Source organism: Sprattus sprattus, assembly GCF_963457725.1.
Source record: "Sprattus sprattus genome assembly, chromosome: 5".
NCBI lineage: Eukaryota > Metazoa > Chordata > Actinopteri > Clupeiformes > Clupeidae > Sprattus > Sprattus sprattus.
In genome coordinates, this window is record NC_137924.1 from 29910115 (window position 1) to 29930084 (window position 19970).

A 19970-nucleotide genomic window follows, 5' to 3' on the forward strand; every position below is an offset into this window, starting at 1 on the left:
TTTATAAAACTCACAGCTGAATCATGGGCCGTTATGATTATGTGACTTTTCTTTTTTTGGGGCTGCATGCGGATGATGTAACATAAACATTCTCACATGCGAGTTTGAATGAAATCGGTGGCATGCAGATAAGGGCTCTGCTTTCAGTGACTGTCAGAGGCAGTGTGGAGGACAGGACTGAGAAAAACAAACCTTAACCGGCAAAGATAACAACCACCTAAACCTTCTGAAACCTTCAATAGAAATCAATGACACACTTTGAGCTTGTGAACCCTGATTTTGTTGTTGTTGTTGTTTAAGAGTTTGTTAGGCAGATTAATGAACAACACAATGGGCGCTACAGCCAATCGCATTCATTAACTGTCAGACAAAACAAATCGAGACAAAACTATGAGACAAACCCACCCCAACCCATCCTTCCAGGACCAAAACAAGCCGAGAAAAATAGGTCACAGGAATTGAAAAGAACCAAGAACCGCACAGTGGGCTGTCAAAGGAACCAAGTGCCGCAGAGTGGGCTCTCAAAAGACTAATCCTTAAGTTTTAGACGACTTCATCCGATTTAGGACCAGTTCACATGCACTTCCCATGTGGCTGCTCTAAGTGTGCGCGTGTGTGTGTGTGTGTGTGTGTGCATACTATTTCTGTTGGTTGAACATCAAAACAAGTCTCCTGACTGGTTAACAGCGCATGGCGCAGCAGCTCACGAAACCTGCTGCCTTTCTTCTGAACTCTGCCAGCATTCTCAGAGCCACCCAAACACAACATAGCCCCCCCAGCATGGAAGATTACCCCCATCATCCAATTACTCCGTCAGAGGTGCAAAGGCTAACCCCTCGTAAAAAGACCCCCCCCCCCCCCCCCCCCCAATAAAAAACCTTATTGTGTCTGGATAACAAGATTCCCGTACTGTTAACACTAACCCCTCTCTCCACACACACACACACACACACCATTCAGGGACGGCACGAACAGCTAAAACTCTAAGCCTCATGGTTGTCTCTTTCGTTCGTCCTTGACATCAAACGAGGGCATTCTGTTCCCTCACTTACCTTCGCCTGTTGTCATAGCGCGATCGCTGCGTTCTCACGCTCTCTCTCGCTCACGAAGCAGTCACTGAAACAGCCAGAACGCCACAGAGGGGAGGCTGAGAGTGAGAGAGCATGTGCAGGGCTAAGCTCTGCTCGGTTGCTCTTTACCTCCCCCTCTCTATCCCTCTCTCTCTCTCTCTCTGTTTCTGTTTTTCCCTCACTCTCAGTGCCTCTCTGCTCCTTCTGTCCTCTCTCTCTCTTTCTCTCTCTTGGTACTCCCTCCCTCCCTCCCTCCCTTCCTCCCTCCCTCTTTCCTTCCTCCTGCTGTAGTCTTGTGACTGCACCAGAGTTGACAGCCAGCACACACCACACACACACACACACACACACACACACACAAGCCAGCTCTACCCACACACTCCCTCACGGCATGTGCTGCATGTTTACAAAAGCGTCACATTCTAATGAGAGAGAGAGCACCTTGACACGCAGTTCTCACCTAACTGGACTCTGGGTAACTGCCTACCACACCAAAACACATACACACAAACACCACAGCACGTTCTCATTCACAATCCTGATGTTAATAAATACAATCAACCTGGGAGCAGCCAGGTCAGTGGATCACTCCTCTCACATGACATGTCTATATGGGTTGGACAGATGCATATGGACATAAGAGTGGATGGATATAGACTTGACAAACAGTATTCATAGATATCATAGCATACAGGCATAAAAATTGGCCTGTTGCCAACTGACCCCGGACCTGTAGAGTAAAATGTAGCCGCTCGCACTAGCAGAAGAGTCATGTTTACAGCACTGCTGCAAAATGGCTGAAAACTGTGATGACTTTATTCACTCATACATACCTGGGATTTTAATGAACCAGATCCACCACTAACTGACTGGGGATGAGACCAGCCAGGTGAATGGAGTCTCTGTCTCCCTCTCTCTGTGTCTCCCTCTCTGTCTGTCTCCCTCTCTGTCTGTCTGTCTGTCTGTCTGTCTGTCTGTCTGTCTGTCTGTCTGTCTGTCTGTCTGTCTGTCTGTCTGTCTGTCTGTCTGTCTGTCTGTCTGTCTGTCTGTCTGTCTGTCTGTCTGTCTGTCTGTCTGTCTGTCTGTCTGTCTGTCTGTCTGTCTGTCTGTCTGTCTGTCTGTCTGTCTGTCTGTCTGTCTGTCCCTAACACACACACGTCTCATGTTCAATTAGGGTGGTATCTCCATGCCAGAAAAAAAAAAAAGACTACTGCAATCCCTGACAAGTCCCTGCCAAAGCCTCTACCCCTGCGGCCACGTGCCCACAGGAGTACAGGGCATGACAATGCAGTGTAGGATAAAGGGATTGAGGTATAGATGCTGAGGTGACAGAACATTCTTCTATGGCCTTCTGGAGCTCAGGGCACTGCACTGCCTTTGTTTGCTAGGGATTGCAGGGGTCTCTTTGCAGGTGCATGTAATATCAAACCTGAACATAGGCAAAGAATGGTTTATATAGCGCTTTTCTACTCATAGAGGAAGAGAGAGGGAGGGAGAGGAAGAGATAGATAGAGAGGGTAAGAGAGAGAGGGAGAGAGGAAGGGGAAGAAAGAGATAGGTTGGGTGCACCACAAAGCCACTAAATCAAACGTCAACCACGGGCAGTGCTGGTGGCGGAGATGCCAGACAGAAAGCTCCGGAATCTAACCACACATACACACACAAACACACTCTGTCTGGGGTTTTCAGCTTCAGTCGCCTTCATGTCCTTCCCTGGCCTGAGAGTGAGGATGCAGCTGTGAGCAAAGGCATGGCGATGACAGGTCACCCCCTGACCTCTGCACTCCACAGATGTATGTGTGTGTGTGTGTATGTGTACGGAAAATCTCTTGTGTAATAATGTCCTATTGTCACAGAGCAAAACCTTTGCTGACAAGTAATCTCTCCTCGTGACTAGCATACATGAGCTTTAGTCCTCAACCGTAAAATGCCGGGACCTTCTTACACAGGCATATTCATCAAAGCCAGCCATACACCAGAAAAAGCCCTGAGTATGTGGAGTACAACTGGACAACTTCCCAAACGTTGAGGTTTGGTGTTCCACCACAGACACACACACACACACATTCATTTCACTTACACACAAACACACACATTCACTTACATGCATTCACTCACACACACACACTCACTCACATTTATTCAATCACACACAAACACACACACTCACTTACATGCATTTGCTCACACACAGACACAAAAACACACACTCACTTACATGCATTCACTCACACACATTCACTCTCACACACAGTAACACACCGAGCCAAGCGAGGAAATCAAGCGAATCCCCCATAATGACACAGAAAGCTGTCGCCTGGCAACCACTGGCACTTCCCTCTAATGAGAAGTGCTTATTACAATGGGGCGTTCTGTAGTCCCCCACATTCGTTCCCATGTCACTGCGTGACAACTGTACTCTGCTTCAAAGTTGGGAGCTGGGAGTGCACTTGCTAGAGAAGAGGGGGGGGGGAAGAGAGACAGAGAGAGAGAGAGAGAGAGAGAGAGTGAGTGAGTTAAGAAAAAGAAAGACACCATGATTCGTAATTAAATTCGGTTAAGAGACCTAATCAATCGAGCAGCAGGGGTTTGATGAATGACATAATAACAGCTGATATGAATCATATAAAACTCCCCCTGAATTTCATTCGGGGGAAAACATTACAGAGGGAGAGAGAGAGAGAGGGAGAGAGAGAGAGAGAGAGAGAGAGAGAGAGAGGGAGAGGGGGAGAGAGAGAAACTCAGGGAAAGAGAACGATTTTAGAGAGAGATGGAGCAGAGAGAAAAACACTAAGACAATATGCTCCAAGATAAAGCCAAATTAAAAGATTATTTAAACTACTTTGGAGAGGGAACATGGCCAAGCTGGTTATGATGTCCTCCATGCCAGCACTCTACATGACACGACACTCTCACACACACACACACACACACACACACACACCTGCACTCAATCGCATCAAATCAGTGCACAATATTATTGCATAACAAACACCCAAGCCCCTCCAGTGGTGTGGGGAGTACTCTCACTAGCCGGTGACAGAGGGGCCTCTACATACTTGTACCAAAGTCTGATGTCTTGTTGTCAGTGTCCCTGGACTTTATTTAACCACAAAACTTCTCAATTTCTCACATAATGAGTAACTGAGGCATATAAAAAGAAAGTGTCTCAGGAGTGAGACTATCAACCTTCTACAACTACTGCTACTGCTGCAAATAGTACTACTGCTACTACTACTGCTACTACCGTCCGAGAGGAAATTATGTTAAACATGAGGGCTATCATCTCACCACTGCTGCTCTCCATTTGTGGATCTCAGATTAAGAGCACCCATGCCTTCTAGCCAAGCTGGACGTCAACAAGGTGGCATTCTCAGCAGGTCTGACGGACACAGGATTAATAGAGGCTGGGAATAATGAGCTGAACTTGGTCTTCACTAGTATCATCACAAAGCCCCCCATATACGTGTTACAATGCCCGCGGGGACACAGGTTCGATTCTGGCCTGCTCTCGTTTCCTGATCCTCTCCCCAACTCTTCACTCCTCCTCACTTCCTGTCCAAATATATGTCACTGTCCTATCCAAATAAGGGCTAAAAAGCCCATAAATGAATCTAAAAAAATGTAAAGTGGGTGGCGCCGAGAGGGAACAGATGCAGCCAATGAAAAGGGAAAATGTGTGTGTGTGGGTGTGTGTGTGTGCGTGTGTGTGTGTGTGTGTGTGCGTGCGTGCGTGCGTGTGTGTGTGTGTATGTGTGTGTATGTGTGTGAGAGAGTTAAGTGTTTGAGACCAGGCCTCTCTCCCAGACAACAGATCACACAGCAGGGCAGCCACTAGACAACAAACACACACCCAAACTCAGCTCAAAACAGACAAAAGATTAATACAGACATCTTATCTCAACCACACTGTTTCATCGACTGGACTGAGAAAAGAGATCCTCTCAAAGAATGAAAGTTTAGGATGGAAAACTATACAGCAAGTGTTGTGTGAGAGATAAAGAGAAAGGAAGGGAAGGAGAGAGAATGAGAGAGTGTGTGTCACTGAGAGAAAGAGAGAAGTATAGGGAAAAGGTAAAGAGAACGAAAGAAAGAAAGTGTATCTTCCTAAAGAACACAGCAGATGCTGTTTTTCATCTCTGAACAAAGGCCTGACAGTCAGAGGTAGTCAGGACTACAGAAGTGGCCATATTAGGACACAAAATTAGCCTGAGTCTATGAGCAGCACACCGTGAACATGACCAATGTCTCATGCGTTTGATCACCAGCTGTAAGGTGTAATTATATGCTGTACGCTGTGCTGATGCATGTATATTTACTCAACAAATTCTTACAGTCAAAAGCAGCTTCTCACACTGAGACCGGGGTGTGTGATTTATGGGAGCAGAGGGTTGACTTCACTCACCTCACATCACACACACACACACACACACACACAAACAGGGTTGACTTCACCCACCTCACATCACACACATCACAGGGTTGACTTCACTCACCTGAGCTAGAGGACAGCATCATGTTCCCCGATCGCTGCACTTCATCAAACCTGCCGAAGATTACATTCAACCTACAGAGAGAAATTAAATAAAGAGGGGGAGAGAGAGAGAGGAGGGAAGGAGAGAGAGAGGGGAAGGATGGAAAAAGAGAGAGAGGAGGGAGGGGAAGGACAGCAAGAGAAAGAGGAGGGAGGTAGAAGGAGAAAAAAAAGAGATTGGTCAGTGCCCTATGTAGGAAGATGAATGAGAGGTGTTGATGGCAGTACTGATCTTTCCCCACTACTTAAAAGAGTTCAGGGAGGGAAGGAACTGGGGCTTTGGAAGAACCCTGCAGCTGGTTCCCTCTGGGCTTTGAAGAACCATGCAGCTGGTTCCCTCTGGGCTTTGGAAGAACCATGCAAGCTGGTTCCCTCTGGGCTTTGGAAGAACCCTGCAGCTGGTTCCCTCTGGGCCCATCTCACAGCTACACGACCTTCAACTGACTGCAAAAATAATGCCTCCGACAGAAGAACATTTTTTGGGGGGGAAAGTGGTGATAAATTATATGAACAGTAAGGACACCGCCCCCCCCCCCCCCCCACCCCATCTTCTTCCTCCTTTCTACCATCCTCTATCCCTCCAGGAGATTTATAAGAATCAATTTCCTGAATTCAAACTGTCATAGTGTCACTGGCAGGTCCTGTAGATCTCACAGCTGCTCCCATATGCAGGGAGCACAGACAGGACTCCTCTGGGTGGAGTTTATGATGGAGAGAGAGAGGGAGATGGATAAGAGAGAACACACACACACTATAGAACTATAGATACTATAGAACTAGGAGTTATGGCTGTGTTGTGATCGCAGGATTGTTGTGTGATGTGTACAAATAATTACATAATAGAACAATATATGAATACAATTATTGACACAATCATTCACACACCCACACACACACACACACACACACACGCAAACACAGACCACAGAGCCAACCAATCGATGTGCCTTCTGGAAAACACCAGTGATGTGGCTCACGTTGCCATACATCAATCCCCAATAAAAAGAGAGAAGAGAGAGGGGGAGAGAGGAGGCGGGAAATAGGGAGCGCAGGATAGGGATGAGAGAGACGGATGTGGGAGGAGAGGTAAGAGGTAAAGAGCGAGAGACAGACAGACTGGCAGAGACAGGCACAAGATAGAGAGGGGGAGGTAGAGAGAGGAGAGAAAGACAAGACTGAAGATGGAGAGAGAAAAGAGAGCGGGACACAGAGGAGAACAGGGTAGAGAGAACAAATAGCAGTCAGGGAGAAAACTCTTTCTGAAAACTCCCATTTTCCACATTTCAATGCCCTATGCAACCATTTCTTCCCTCCATGCATTTGTAGCGCGCTCTATTTCAATTCCATTTCAAGTTTTTAGCGTTAACTGAGCACAGATAGACGATCAAACGGGCGGGAAATTAGCAGCAAGATGTCACGCCGGTTTCCCATCTCAGAACCGAGAAGACGTGTGAATAAATCATCACACGATCGAGCATTACTTATTCAGAGTCATTTATTCTAACCGAATCAGAGAATAAATAATTGATCAACCTTCACTGAAGTCCGCACACAGATCACACAACCTGTCCAGGACAGAGGTCCCATAGTGGCCACCCAGTGGAGGAAGGGCTGTATGACGCCGGCAAATGTAATTATGTCATCTATTCCAGAGGCGACTGAAGCTGCACACGTTCAGAACACAGCTGAACACCAGCCCCCCCCCCCACCCCGGAGGGTTTGCTGGTGTCATAGCATTAGCCAGTAAATGGGGCGAGATGAGTAGGAGGATGCGAATGAGTTGGACATCATTTTATGGAGGACTTCATTTCCTGGTATCAGTCCATGCATATTAAAACAGCTTCCTGTTTATCCAGCCGCAGGGCTGCGCACATCTTTATTTCCCCAACCTGGTCCTCTCGCACTCCAAACACAGAGGGGGGCTTTGAAAAGTCCTACAAGATCAGTGAAGTCGTGCTGACTTCCTCTGGCCAATGCGTCTTTAGAGTGTGCAGTGGCTTTGTTTGAACACAGCCTTCTGCAAAACACATCACTATATCTCAAGCAGAACACACACACACACACACACACACACACACACACACACACACACACACACACACACACACACACACTAACACTAACACACACTAACACACACACACACACACACACACACACACACACACACACACACACACACACACACACACACACACACGCACCACACACACTCACTCAAACACTCACTCAAGCCCCAGAGGGAGCATATGGCAGCGACAGCTTAGCATTTTAACTTGAGCTGCTTAATGGCCATTTTAATTGTGCAGATATGTGCAGCAGTAACAGGATCAGGGGCTGAGGACGGCAGCGCCCACAGGTGGGATGGAGATGAGCGCCGTGCTATCAGCTCTAATCTAATTACAGAGACGCTCACACAGAAAGGGCCCTCCCAAATGAGCTTAGAGCCCAGAGCAGAGTGGAGAGCGCTAACCCACGAGCTCACCCAAGAGCTCATTACGACACCAGAGGTAACTGAGAGGAAAATAGAAATAAAAAACAGTAGCAAGGACAATCTGAATGATTTGAATTTAGAAAAGGTCCTGTGTGTTGTGTGGTGTGTGTCATCTCAGTTTGGTGACATGTTGTGCGATCAGAGAATATTCAGACATTATCTTTATGGTCTTATGCGTGGATAGTAAACTGGGACAGGTCAATTAGTGCGCGCGTGTGTGTGTGTGTGTGTGTGTGTGTGTGTGTGTGTGTGTGTGTGTGTGTGTGTGTGTGTGTGTGTGTGTGAGTCATCTCAGTTTGGTGACATGTCTTCATTGCTTCTGCAAGGAGGAGCCTTTTAGGGTTTTTGCATATGCGTGTGTGTGTGTGTGTGTGCATGAGCGCTGTTTTTCTGAAGTTATGTTGTATGCATGTGCAGATATCTGTGTTTGTCTCTGGGCATATCCGACACTTTTTTAGTCTGCAAAAAAAAAAAAAAACACTAAAATTCTGCCTTACAGTAAACCCAACCCCTTAACCCTCTCTCTGTGTCCAGCAGAACCAAAGGTCCTGTTGTGTGGTATCCATGACAACTGGCCGTGACCTGGCAACAACCACCCTGCACCCCCCACCCCGCCACAGACCAACCCAATCACCTTTCCTCTGCAGGCACAGCTGTTCTGCAGTGAGGTGGAACCTCTCAGATGATTTAATCCTGTTATGCCAGGATCACAGTGTACAGTTATTTGATATAGGCAGCATTATATAAATCTGATATCACAGCCAAGGGCATGGGAGACAGGACCACTCTGTTTTCCCAAGGGGCTTAGCATTTCTGGGGCGGGACTTCCTGTGAGCAGAAGTTCTCCATTGTGTGTGTGCACTCAAGTTATGGTAGTCAGGGGTTCCAACACAGTCCTGACTCTGTAAATGGGAAATAAACAAAGTGGCTCGAACTGAGCCATACACTATTCCAGCCAATCAACACGTTGCTTCAGGAGCACATCAGGTAGGGGTGTCATCTGATTGGCTGTTGAGCTCAAATATCAACAAGCTTTTACCAGAACTGCGGACCGTACTTGGCGCACACTAATGATGACCACCAGGGGGCAGAATGATGATATATTTATCTATTCCATCAGAGAATATTCAGATATTATCTCTATGGTCTTATGCGTGGAAAGTAAACTGGGACAGGTCAATACGTGCATGTGTGTGTGTGTGTGTATGTGTGTGTAGTGTCTGCGAGCGTGGGTACGTATGTGTGTGTGTGAGTTTGTGAGTGTGTGCATGTGCATATGTCTGTTTAAAGAAATGCTTTTACTTCTTTATAAACTGAGATTTACAACCACAACCTTAGAAGCAATCAAGTTCACAACATGACCTCATTCTGTGTGCCTGTGCGTGTGTGTGCCTTGTGTGCGCGTGCGTGTGCTTGCGTGTCTGCATGTGAGTGCATGTGTAAGTGTTTGTGAGAATATGCAGGTATGCAAACATAAGTTACCTGGGCCACCCCCAGAGGCAGAACACCTGACAGGTGATTGAGTGGCTCGTTCCCAGGTGTGGTAGCGACGCGGTCACACCTTAGAGGACACCCTGTTCTGACACCCTGCTCTGACACTGCCTGGTGCTTCAGGACACTCGTCTCACCTGAGATGACACCCTGCTCTGACACTGCCTGGTGCTTCAGGACACTCGTCTCACCTGAGATGACACCCTGCTCTGAATGATTAATGAGTGAATGAATGGATGCATGAGTGAATGAATGGATGAATGAGTGAATGAATGGATAGCTGGATGAATGAATGGATGAATGGATGAATGAGTAAATGAATGGATAGCTGGATGAATGAATGAATGAATGAATGAATGAATGAATGAATGAATGAATGAATGAATGAGCAGAAATGGTGGCGCAAATAAAGAGCATATGCACCACTCTACGTGGCTCTACCTACACATACGGTTCTCCCTCTCAATATTTCACCAGGGCTTGAGAGCAAGGCACAGGGAGACCCCCCAGAGCAGAGATTCAGAGGGGAAAGGAACGGAGAATAAGACACAGGGAGACCCCCCATAGCAGAGATTCAGATAATAGAATCTAAAGTCTATCTAGCTTTTCCTGATCTTCTTATTGACAGGCAAATGATGCATGCTGCTAACGGAATGACACTGTGCTGAATGCTATGAATACTTCACAGTGAGCCACCTGTGTGAAAAAATAACTGTGCGCACATCCACACACACACACACATCCACACACACACACACACACACACACTCTTGTTAGTACCTTGATTGGGGGAGTCCCTTCTTGCTGAGGTCCGTCCTCACCCTCTCCCCCACGTGCCTGTAGATCTCCACCAGACAGTTCATGGCTGCATCTCTCACCTGAGGACAGAACACACACACACACACACACACACACACACACACACACACACACACACACACACACACACACACACACACACACACACAAAGACACTCAGTAAGCACAAATGTCTTCATTCATGTCAACCATCTGCACATCTGTCCTCCTCCACTGTGTTAATAATAAAAGGTTGTAGAGTACCCTCTTAGAACACTCTGAGGGAGGTCTGTGAGCTCAGTATGTGAAGGGCCATCCTGACTAGCCTTACAAAGACTCATTCTTTCTGCTCTGTTCCGATGAGGCAGCGTGGGTGTTATTGAGCCCACATGGCCATGAGATGCAGTAACACATGAATACAATTCTGGGCGTGACCTAGTTTCTCCTGCGCAAACACACACACACACACACACACACACACACTGAGGAGGCAGAGGAGAGAGGAGCAGACGGGGTCAGAGGGAATGGCTTCCTGTTTCAGTTTCAGACAGGAAGTGTTCTTCCTTTGGTGACTGCTCTATGGAGCACAGCAGGATGATGTAAAGAAGGCTTTATGACTTCATGAAGAAGTCTCAAGGTTACAGAGTTTCTGTGTGTGTGTGTGTGTATATTGTATTCATAAGCATTACTTTTTCTATGTGACTTGAATATACATAACACACCTATACTTAACTTCAAAGATTACCTTAGGATAAAAAGAAAACTCTCAAAACCAGGATAGTGAGAGAGCATACTTTAAGCAAATCACCAAGAATAGTTCCTGGCAGGAGAATTCAATAAAAGAAAAGAGGTGGGGGGAAAGAAAAAGGTGATTACATATCTCATAGCCTCCACCATCTGCATGGGCCCTGACTCTTGTTAATATCCAGTAGACAGATGGTGCTACAGGCTGGATGTACTACTCTCTCCTACCAGCAGGGGAAGCTGCTGGCTAGAGAGTCACATCCCGCTCCATTGTGGTCCAGCCAGCCAATCAGAGCAGAAGACACAATGTGGTTCCAGTCTGCCTTTAAGATGCTATTTGGGAGACAATGGCTTGCGGCGGCTGTCATTTTAGGCAAGCTGAGCCTCTCGAGGCCGGTGGTGGCTTGGCACAGATATGGACAGTGTGGCTCTTATTCGGGTGCGGGGGAAAGTGCTGAAGCTGCAAAAAGCTGACGGGGGAAGGAAGGAAGGAAGGAAGGAGAGAAGGAGGAGGGAGGACGTCAGGATCTGGGGGGTACCTGGCTGGTGGGGTCTCCTAAAAGGCTGCATATGTGGGGGACGATCTTGCTGAGGGTGAGACCCTGGGCGCCATATCTGCAGAGAGAAGAGGAAAGGGGAAGGGAGAGAGAGAGAGAGAGAGAGGTAGAAACAGAGAGAGAGAGAGAGAGATAGAGAGAGAGAGAGAGTAGAGGAAGGAAGGAAAAGAGAAGAGGAAGAGACAACATCTCATTTGGTGCAGCATGAGGTGGCAATTAAGTCTGAGAGAAGTCTCCAGTGGCAGATTGGTTCTTTGTTTTTTCTTTCCCTGCAAAACCAACAAAACTTTCTTGTCTTCCTTTCTCTTCTTTTTTTTGTTTACTTTAAGACTGAATCTGCCCTACTTTCCTTACAGTGGACCACATGCAACCCCAAAAAACGGAATGAAATAAAATCAGACATTCCTATACTCCAGTTGCATGATTGGTAACTGCCTGCACTTAAGCAACGTTCTGAGGTGCATGTGTCTACTTCTGGAGAGGTAAAGTTCTTTTTTTTTAAACTTTTATTTTCATATGGATTTTCCAACAATGATACACAAAAAATATGCAAACAAACCATACAAATCAAGACAAAACACTCACACAAAACACAAGGATCAAAACAAGACACAAGGAGAAAAAAAAAAAAAAAAAAAAAAAAAAACACACAAAGCTTATAGGTCCTTCCATTCAGTCACAATGCAACAATTCTGTCTTATTCAGATGTCATTACTATGAATAGTAGTGGTATCACCCTCATCCCTTCTGTAATAATTCCATTTCTCCCATTTTCCTTCAAACTGATCAACCTGCATTCTCAGGGTATGTGTAAATCTCTCCATGTCGTAGATCTCCTCCACAATACTCAGCCACTGTTCTTTAGTAGGGGGGTCTACTTTATACCAGGCCCTTGTAATTGCCTTCCTGCTAGCCAATAATAGTACTTTCACCAGGTATTTATCCCCTCCTTGCACCTCCTCTTGTGGAATGTTCCCCAAGTATAATACCAGACAAGTTTTTGGCATCTCATATCCCAATATCTCCCTCAGTACACTCCACACTCCCTCCCAGTATCCTTCCATCTTTTGACATTTCCAAAACACATGTGTATGGTCTGCCTCCATTTGACCACACAACCTCCAACATGGTTTCTGGTCTGGAGCGTATCTCCCCTTAATCTTTGGTGTTATGAAATACCTCATGATGTTTTTCCATCCAAATTCTCGCCATATCCTAGAGCTGGTGGCTGAGTGTTGGCCCTTGCACACATTATACCAGTCATCTTCTGTTATTTCTATTCCAATTTCTTTTTCCCATTTTTCTTTAATATAAACAGTTGAATTTCCCCCACTGGACCCTAGAGCTTGGTATAGTGCTGAGATCACTCTACATTTTCTCCCTTCATATGCATTTATCATTATTCTAATAATCATGTTCTGTTCTTTGGGTTCTTTTAACTTTATTTCCTTTAAATAATAATCCCTCACCTGAAAATACCGAAAGAGGTCATTTGCTTCCAAATCAAATTTCTCCCTTATAGCCTGAAAACTCTGCAATTTACCCTTCTCTATTAGTATGCATATTGCTGTAATACCCCTATTTGCCCATCTCTCAAAGCCCAAATCACTTATTCCTGGTTTGAATCTTTTGTCATGGGTTATCCACCTCAGAGGCCTTATTTCATTCTCTATTCCATACTTTTTCACTACCAGGTGCCAAGTCCACAATGTGAATTTAGTTATCGGGTCTAACAATCTCTCTTCCCTTTTAAACAATTCCCTATCGGTCATTAATATTTGTATGGGGCTAGCCTCAACCTTCATTTCTATATCCTTCCATCTAGCTACATACTCTCTATTACACCAGCATGTTACAGCCCTGAGTTGTGCAGCATAGAAGTAGTCTTGTAGTTTCGGTACAGCCAAGCCCCCTTTGTCCTTGTGGAGCTGCATGGTGCTAAATCTAATTCTTGGCCTCCTACCCCCCCATATGAACCTGGATATCCATCTATCCCACTCCATGAACTGTTTCGGTGGTATCATTACTGGCAGAGTTTGGAAGAGGTACAATAGTCTCGTTAATACATTCATCTTAATTATTTCTATCCTTGAGCTAAGATCAAATTGTAGTGTTGACCATCTTTCTATATCCCGTCTGAGTTCTTGATTAATCTGAGTGTAATTGGCAGTATATAACTTCCACGCTCCCTTCGTGATGTTCACTCCCAGATATCTAATTGTTTCTGAATTCCATTTAATTTTATATTTCTTTTTTAACTCCGGTGTAGGGGTATAGTTTATGGCCAAGATTTGTGTTTTGGTAACATTAAGTTTATATCCTGAGTAATACCCATATTCCTCCAAAAGGTTCATCAGTGCAGGGAAGGATTCACTTGGTCGCTCCAAGTAGGCTACCACATCATCCGCAAATAGCCCTATCTTATGTTCAGTGCCATTCACCTCCACCCCTCTGATATCCTGGTTCTGCCTAATCGCCTGTGCCAATGGCTCTATGAATATTGCAAAGAGAGTTGGAGAGAGACAACACCCCTGTCTAGTAGATCTTCCCAGACCAAAAGAGTCTGTGAGACTACCATTCACCTTGATCCTAGCAGTCGGCTCTTGATATAAAGTTTTAATACATTTGACAGATTCCTTATTGAGACCAAATCTTTCTAACACCTTATATAGGTAAATCCAGTTGACACTATCAAATGCTTTCTCCGCGTCTACACTAACTAAAATTGCACTATTCTTTGTTCGCTGAGTCTCTTCTACAATGTGTATCATCCTCCTTATATTGTCCTGCGTCTGTCTTCCTGTAATAAAGCCGGTCTGGTCTTCGTCTATAATGTCAGTCATGAATGTCTCAAATCTTTTGGAAATAATTGATGTATACATCTTGTAGTCCACATTCAGTACTGATATTGGTCTATAACTACTACAGTGCTCTTTATCTTTGCCCTCTTTGGGTATGGTTGAGATAATGGCCTCCTTCCATGAAGGAGGGATTTTCCCTTCCTTAATTGTGTACCTAAATGAGGCCAACAACACCGGGGTCAACTCTTTTTTAAATATACGGTAGAACACTGAAGGAAGCCCGTCACTTCCCGGACTGGTATTGTTCTTCAATCTAGAGATGGCCCTTTCCATCTCCTCCTCTGTGATGTCTGCCATCAATAATGTATTCTGCTCTTCCCCTATAGATGGTAGATCCAACCTGTCTAGGAAGTTTTCCATATCTTGTTCGTCTGCCGCTGGTGGTTGTGTGTATAAGTTTTGATAATATTCTCTGAATACTCTCTCAATTTCGTCCGGTTCGGTAAGCAAATCATTAGTTTGTGGATCTCTAATTTTGTAAATGGTATTCAATGCTTGTTGTTTTCTTATACGTCTGGCCAATAATCTGCTTGCTTTGGAACCTCCCTCATAATAGGTTTGTTTAACAAATCTAGCTTTCTTTTCCACTTCAGTCAGTAGTATATTATCAATTTTATTCTTTGTTTCTTTCACTTGTCTAAGTATCTCTGGGTCACTTGTGGCATTATGTTTTCTCTCCAAGTCCTTTAAACATCCAATTTGTGTCTGGTAATTTACTAGTCTGGATTTCTTCAGCAGAGTTGTCTGAGCTATCAAATTCCCCCTAATGACGGCCTTAAGCGCATCCCAAAGAATGTTTGGATCTACCTCCCCATTATCATTTTCCTCTATATACCTATTTATATCCTTTTTTATTCTTTCTACCAGGTCTTTATCATTCAGAATCCCCACATTCATCCTCCACACTGTAGTTCTCCTTCTCTTGTTTAAATGTATTGTCATGTAGACTGCGTTATGGTCTGATAAATCTGCTACCCCAATCCTACATTCCTCAACCCTATGCATATCTCCTTTTGTCATGAAGAAATAGTCCAACCTTGAATACATTTGGTGTGGGTCTGAGTGGTGTGTGTAGTCTCTCTCCAAGGGATGTAGTTCTCTCCAAACGTCTGCAATTCCCAAGTCAACCAGTTGTATATTCATATATCTATTAAGCCATGTCCTATTCTTCTTTGAGCTAGTTGTATCTAGATGGTAGTTCATCACCATATTGAAGTCCCCTCCACATATTAAGATCCCCTCTTGTTCTTCATTAATGATGTCAAATAATGATTTAAAGAAGGTTTTCTTGCTATCTGGGGGTGCATATACATTGATCAATGTCACTTTTTGTCCCTCTAATTTACCCTTTATCATTATATATCTTCCCTCCTTGTCACATATTTGTTTTCCAAGTTCAAATTTGGTACAATTTGTTATTAATATGGCTACCCCTCTCCTATTGTTTTGTTTGTGGAAAGTGCTATAAAATGTATTGTTGTACCCAAACCTCTTTAGTTTCTCATGTTCCTCTGTAGACAAATGTGTCTCTTGTAGAAACACCACTTGTAATTTTTCCTTTTTGAATTTGGCCATAAACGTAACGTTTAGAACCAAAGAGCTTTAGAGAAAGAAAAATAGAAAATAGGGAATGCGAAAGTTCGTGCTTGTTCCATGATAACGACTACGAGGAAAGTTCTCGTCTACTCCTTCCGAGAAAACCGCATCAGCTCCTTCCTTGCTCTCCCAGCGACGTCGGTGTCCTGGGCCCCAACTCTGCGCCATTTATAAGCGGCTTCCAGCTGCTGCTCCAGTGGAGGTTGTTCCTCCTCGACCAGACCTTCCACCTTCATTCCCCTCTCCTCCATCGCCCATGCAGCTTCTTGTGGACTACCGTAGGTCTGAACGCCTCCTTGCCAGTGGACTCTCAATGATGTTAGAGGTGACTGGAACTTAATCCCTTTTCCCTTCAGAGCTCTCTTAAGACCCGCATAGCCACGGCGCTTCGCAGCCACCTCCGCTGGGTAATCGTGGTCGAACGTCACCATCTTTTCTCCAATATGAATTTTTGTCTGCCAGGCCTTTCTGAGGATGTCATCCTTCATTTGGTATTGGAGAAAGTTGACAATGATAGCTCTGGGATTCTTATTCGAGGCAGGTTTCGGTGCCAACGCTCTGTGAGCACGTTGTATTTGTAGGTCGGCATCTTCCCCGAACTTAAGTTTCTCACGTATCAAGTTATCTATAAACTGGGGTACCGAATCCTTCTCTGTGCCCTCTGGTACTCCCCAAACTCGAATATTATTTCTTCTTGATCTCCCTTCTAAGTCAGTTACTTTTTCCTGTAGCCTCCTTTGCTGTTTGAGCGAAGAGGCGAGAATCCCCTTCAACTCTGAGTTCCATTCCTCGTTCTCCACAACGCGCTCTTGAATGTCTACGATATCTCTGCCCTGCGCTTCAATTCTTCTCTCGAAGGCCTCGAACCTGTTGCTCATCTCCACCTTAAAAGTGGCTAGTTCTTGTCTCAACATACTTCCCCAATTTTGAATACTCTCTCGAATGTCCTTCATTTCTTTGCGGTTTTCCTCGCTATTGGACCCAATCTGCCTAGACACGTTGTCGAAGCCAGCCTTCATGTTAGCTAGCATGTCTTCGTTAGCAGCTTCAGACTTATCATCTCCCTTTCTATCTCCCATTTTCTCTCGCTCTTTTTGCCTCTTTTCCGTTTTATTTTTGGTGGAGTCCCTTGTAGTAGTCATCCCCTCTCTATTTGCACATTTGAATTTAGGCTTTTCAATGTTTAATACTTCATCTGCCGGGAGCTCCTGATTTCACGTCTATCCACTCATTTGCCAAAACCGGAAGCCGAGAGGTAAAGTTCTAAGGCACATGTGTCTAAATCTGGAGAGGTAAGGTTCTGGGGTTCATGTGTCTAAATCTGGAGAGGTAAGGTTCTGGTGTACATGTGTCTAAATCTGGACATGTGTCTACAGGCACGTGCACAGACATTTTGGGGGGCAGGTGCTCAAACCAAAAAAAGGGCACCCATCGCCAAAATTATTTATAAAATTAATTAAAAAAAAAAAAATAATAATAATAAATAAATAAATATATAAAAAACACAGTAGGATATTTTCTCCCTCATTCGTTTTACTAGTTGATGGCCTGATCCAAGATAAAAGGGAGCTGCTACTCTGAGCTGCTTGCTGAATTTCCCTGTCCTTCCCCTTCTTACTGTTTTCTGACAGAATTGAAGCATAAGCAGCAATACACTGATAATATACCACAATATACCTTACCAGACTAGCTCAACTTAAGAACTACCTTACATTTCAATAATAACGATTTTAAATTAAACAAAACTAGCGAACTTGTCTAATTTGTAGAACAGTAATACTGCCTTTAAATGATCTGCCTGCCTGCCTGTCTACCTGCCTGTATCTCTCCCTCTCTCTCTTCATTAAACATGACAAACGTTAGTAAACAGCTGGACAAGGATTTGAAATCACGGAATTTTAGGAAACGTCGGACCAGTTGCAACGTAATGTTTTCATCGGCGCTAATGATGTGTGGTAATTTATCACCAAACAACGTCGGGGGATTGCACAAACACCGTCATTACCTTTTTGTCTGGTGCTGCAGGTCAGAACAGAAGTTTTGGCCTGGCAGTCAACACTGCATGAGCACTAGGAGGAGGAGGGAGGGGCGCGGCGGGGCTTGTGAGCGCCGCGGAACATGTCAGGGCGAAATTTTCAAACGAACTCAAATACATGCCCCGTCAGATATCAAACACATTCTGGGGGAATTGATGACAGAAAGAGAAATTTTGATTCTGAAATATTGATAAATGAAGAAAAAAATGGGCTCCAGCAGAAAGGGCACTTTTCTCATCCAGGGCAAAAGGGCAGGTGCTTGAGCACCACTAGGGGTCTATCTGTGCACGTGCCTGTGTGTCTACATCTGGAGAGGTAAGGTTCTGGGGAACATGTGTCTAAATCTGGAGAGGTTAGGTTCTGGGGTGCATGTGTCTAAATCTGGAGAGGTTAGGTTCTGGTGTACATGTGTCTAAATCTGGAGAGGTAAGGTTCTGGGGTACATGTGTCTAAATCTGGAGAGGTAAGCTGAGGTGAGATAAGGTAAAGTAGTGCCTCTCAATGAGACAGCCCTCTGATTGGCTGCGGGTGATGTTGGGGGAGTGGTTGATGGACACTCACGCGTTGAGGGTGGCGATGAGGCACAGACACACTCCCTCTCGCGTCCGGTTGTTCTTGTGCTTGAAGCCCCCCAGCATCCGGTCCCACACGTACTGGAAGCACACACACATCAGCACAGCGGGTTAGAGCACTGTGTTTGTGTGTGTGTGTGTGTGTGTGTGTGTGTGTGTGTGTGTGTGTGTGTGTGTGTGTGTGTGTGTGTGTGTGTGTGTGAGTGTGTGGTTGTGTGTGTGTGTGTGTGTGTGTGTGTGTGTGTGTGATTGTGTGCACACCCTCACCTGTGGGATTGCCGCCTGGTCCATGATCTTGATGAGTAAGGTCTGGTCCTGGTCTCGGACCTGGTCTTTGGCGTCCCCCAGGCGGTCCATCAGACTGGGCAGAACTGCAGAACCGAACGCACAAAACAGAACCCACTCAGAACACAAGAACACTGGCAGGATTACCAATAAGGCCACAGTGAGTGGATGAGTGGTGGGCGTGTCATAAAGCTGAATTTCTTATTTATCCAGGTGACCAGACATCAAAAACATATTAATAACTGTTAATCTACTAAAACAGGTTTTAAATCTAAATGGTGTCTCTGACTTGTTTAAAACACGGCAGGCACTCGTCGTGACTGGTTTGGGAAACACTCTCCATGGGTGACAGTCGGCACGGGTGGGCGGGGCAATTACACTGAGTAAGATTTCTCATTCAGCCAAACAAGTAGGTACAGCCTGGAAACCTACCCTTTAAAAAACTACATGGAAACATACCCATTAAAAAACTACATGTTTTCCCTGATTTGAGCCAGTTTAGTGCAGTCATGGCAGAAACTCATCACGTCTGACTGCTGAGACACCCTCCAGGCATGAGCCATGACATGCTAACAGACAAGATGCCCCACCTAGATGTGTCTAAAGGACTGATGCTCCACCTCGGTCTGTCTAAAGGGCTTATGCCCCACCTAGGTGTGTCTAAAGCGCTGATGCCCCACCTTTCTAAAGCGCTGATGCCCCACCTAGGTGTGTCTAAAGCGCTGATGCCCCACGTAGGTGTATCTAAAGCGCTGAAGCCCCACCTATATGTGTCTAAAGCGCTGATGCCCCACCTAGGTGTGTCTGAAGGACTAATGTCTAAAGGGCTGGATTCAATATGACTTACTAAACCTCGAACACAAACACATGCTTAAGCTGAAAGTACCATCAAAAGACTGATAAGTGTTTTTATTCTTAACTGTTCTGCTTGT

At 45.2% G+C, this 19970-nt stretch overlaps 1 protein-coding gene across 1 annotated transcript in view; it reads right to left on the bottom strand.

Annotated features, from left to right (window-relative positions):
• The window catches only part of clasp1a (cytoplasmic linker associated protein 1a), a 119959-nt gene that overhangs the window by 57707 nt on the left and 42282 nt on the right, over window positions 1-19970 (bottom strand). The window contains exons 3-7 of the mRNA XM_080838365.1: window positions 19021-19124; window positions 18743-18834; window positions 11671-11746; window positions 10370-10467; window positions 5567-5637 (exon numbers count right to left, since the gene is read on the bottom strand). Coding sequence (XP_080694491.1) covers window positions 5567-5637; window positions 10370-10467; window positions 11671-11746; window positions 18743-18834; window positions 19021-19124 — 441 coding nt within the window. The remainder of the gene's footprint in view (window positions 1-5566; window positions 5638-10369; window positions 10468-11670; window positions 11747-18742; window positions 18835-19020; window positions 19125-19970) is intronic.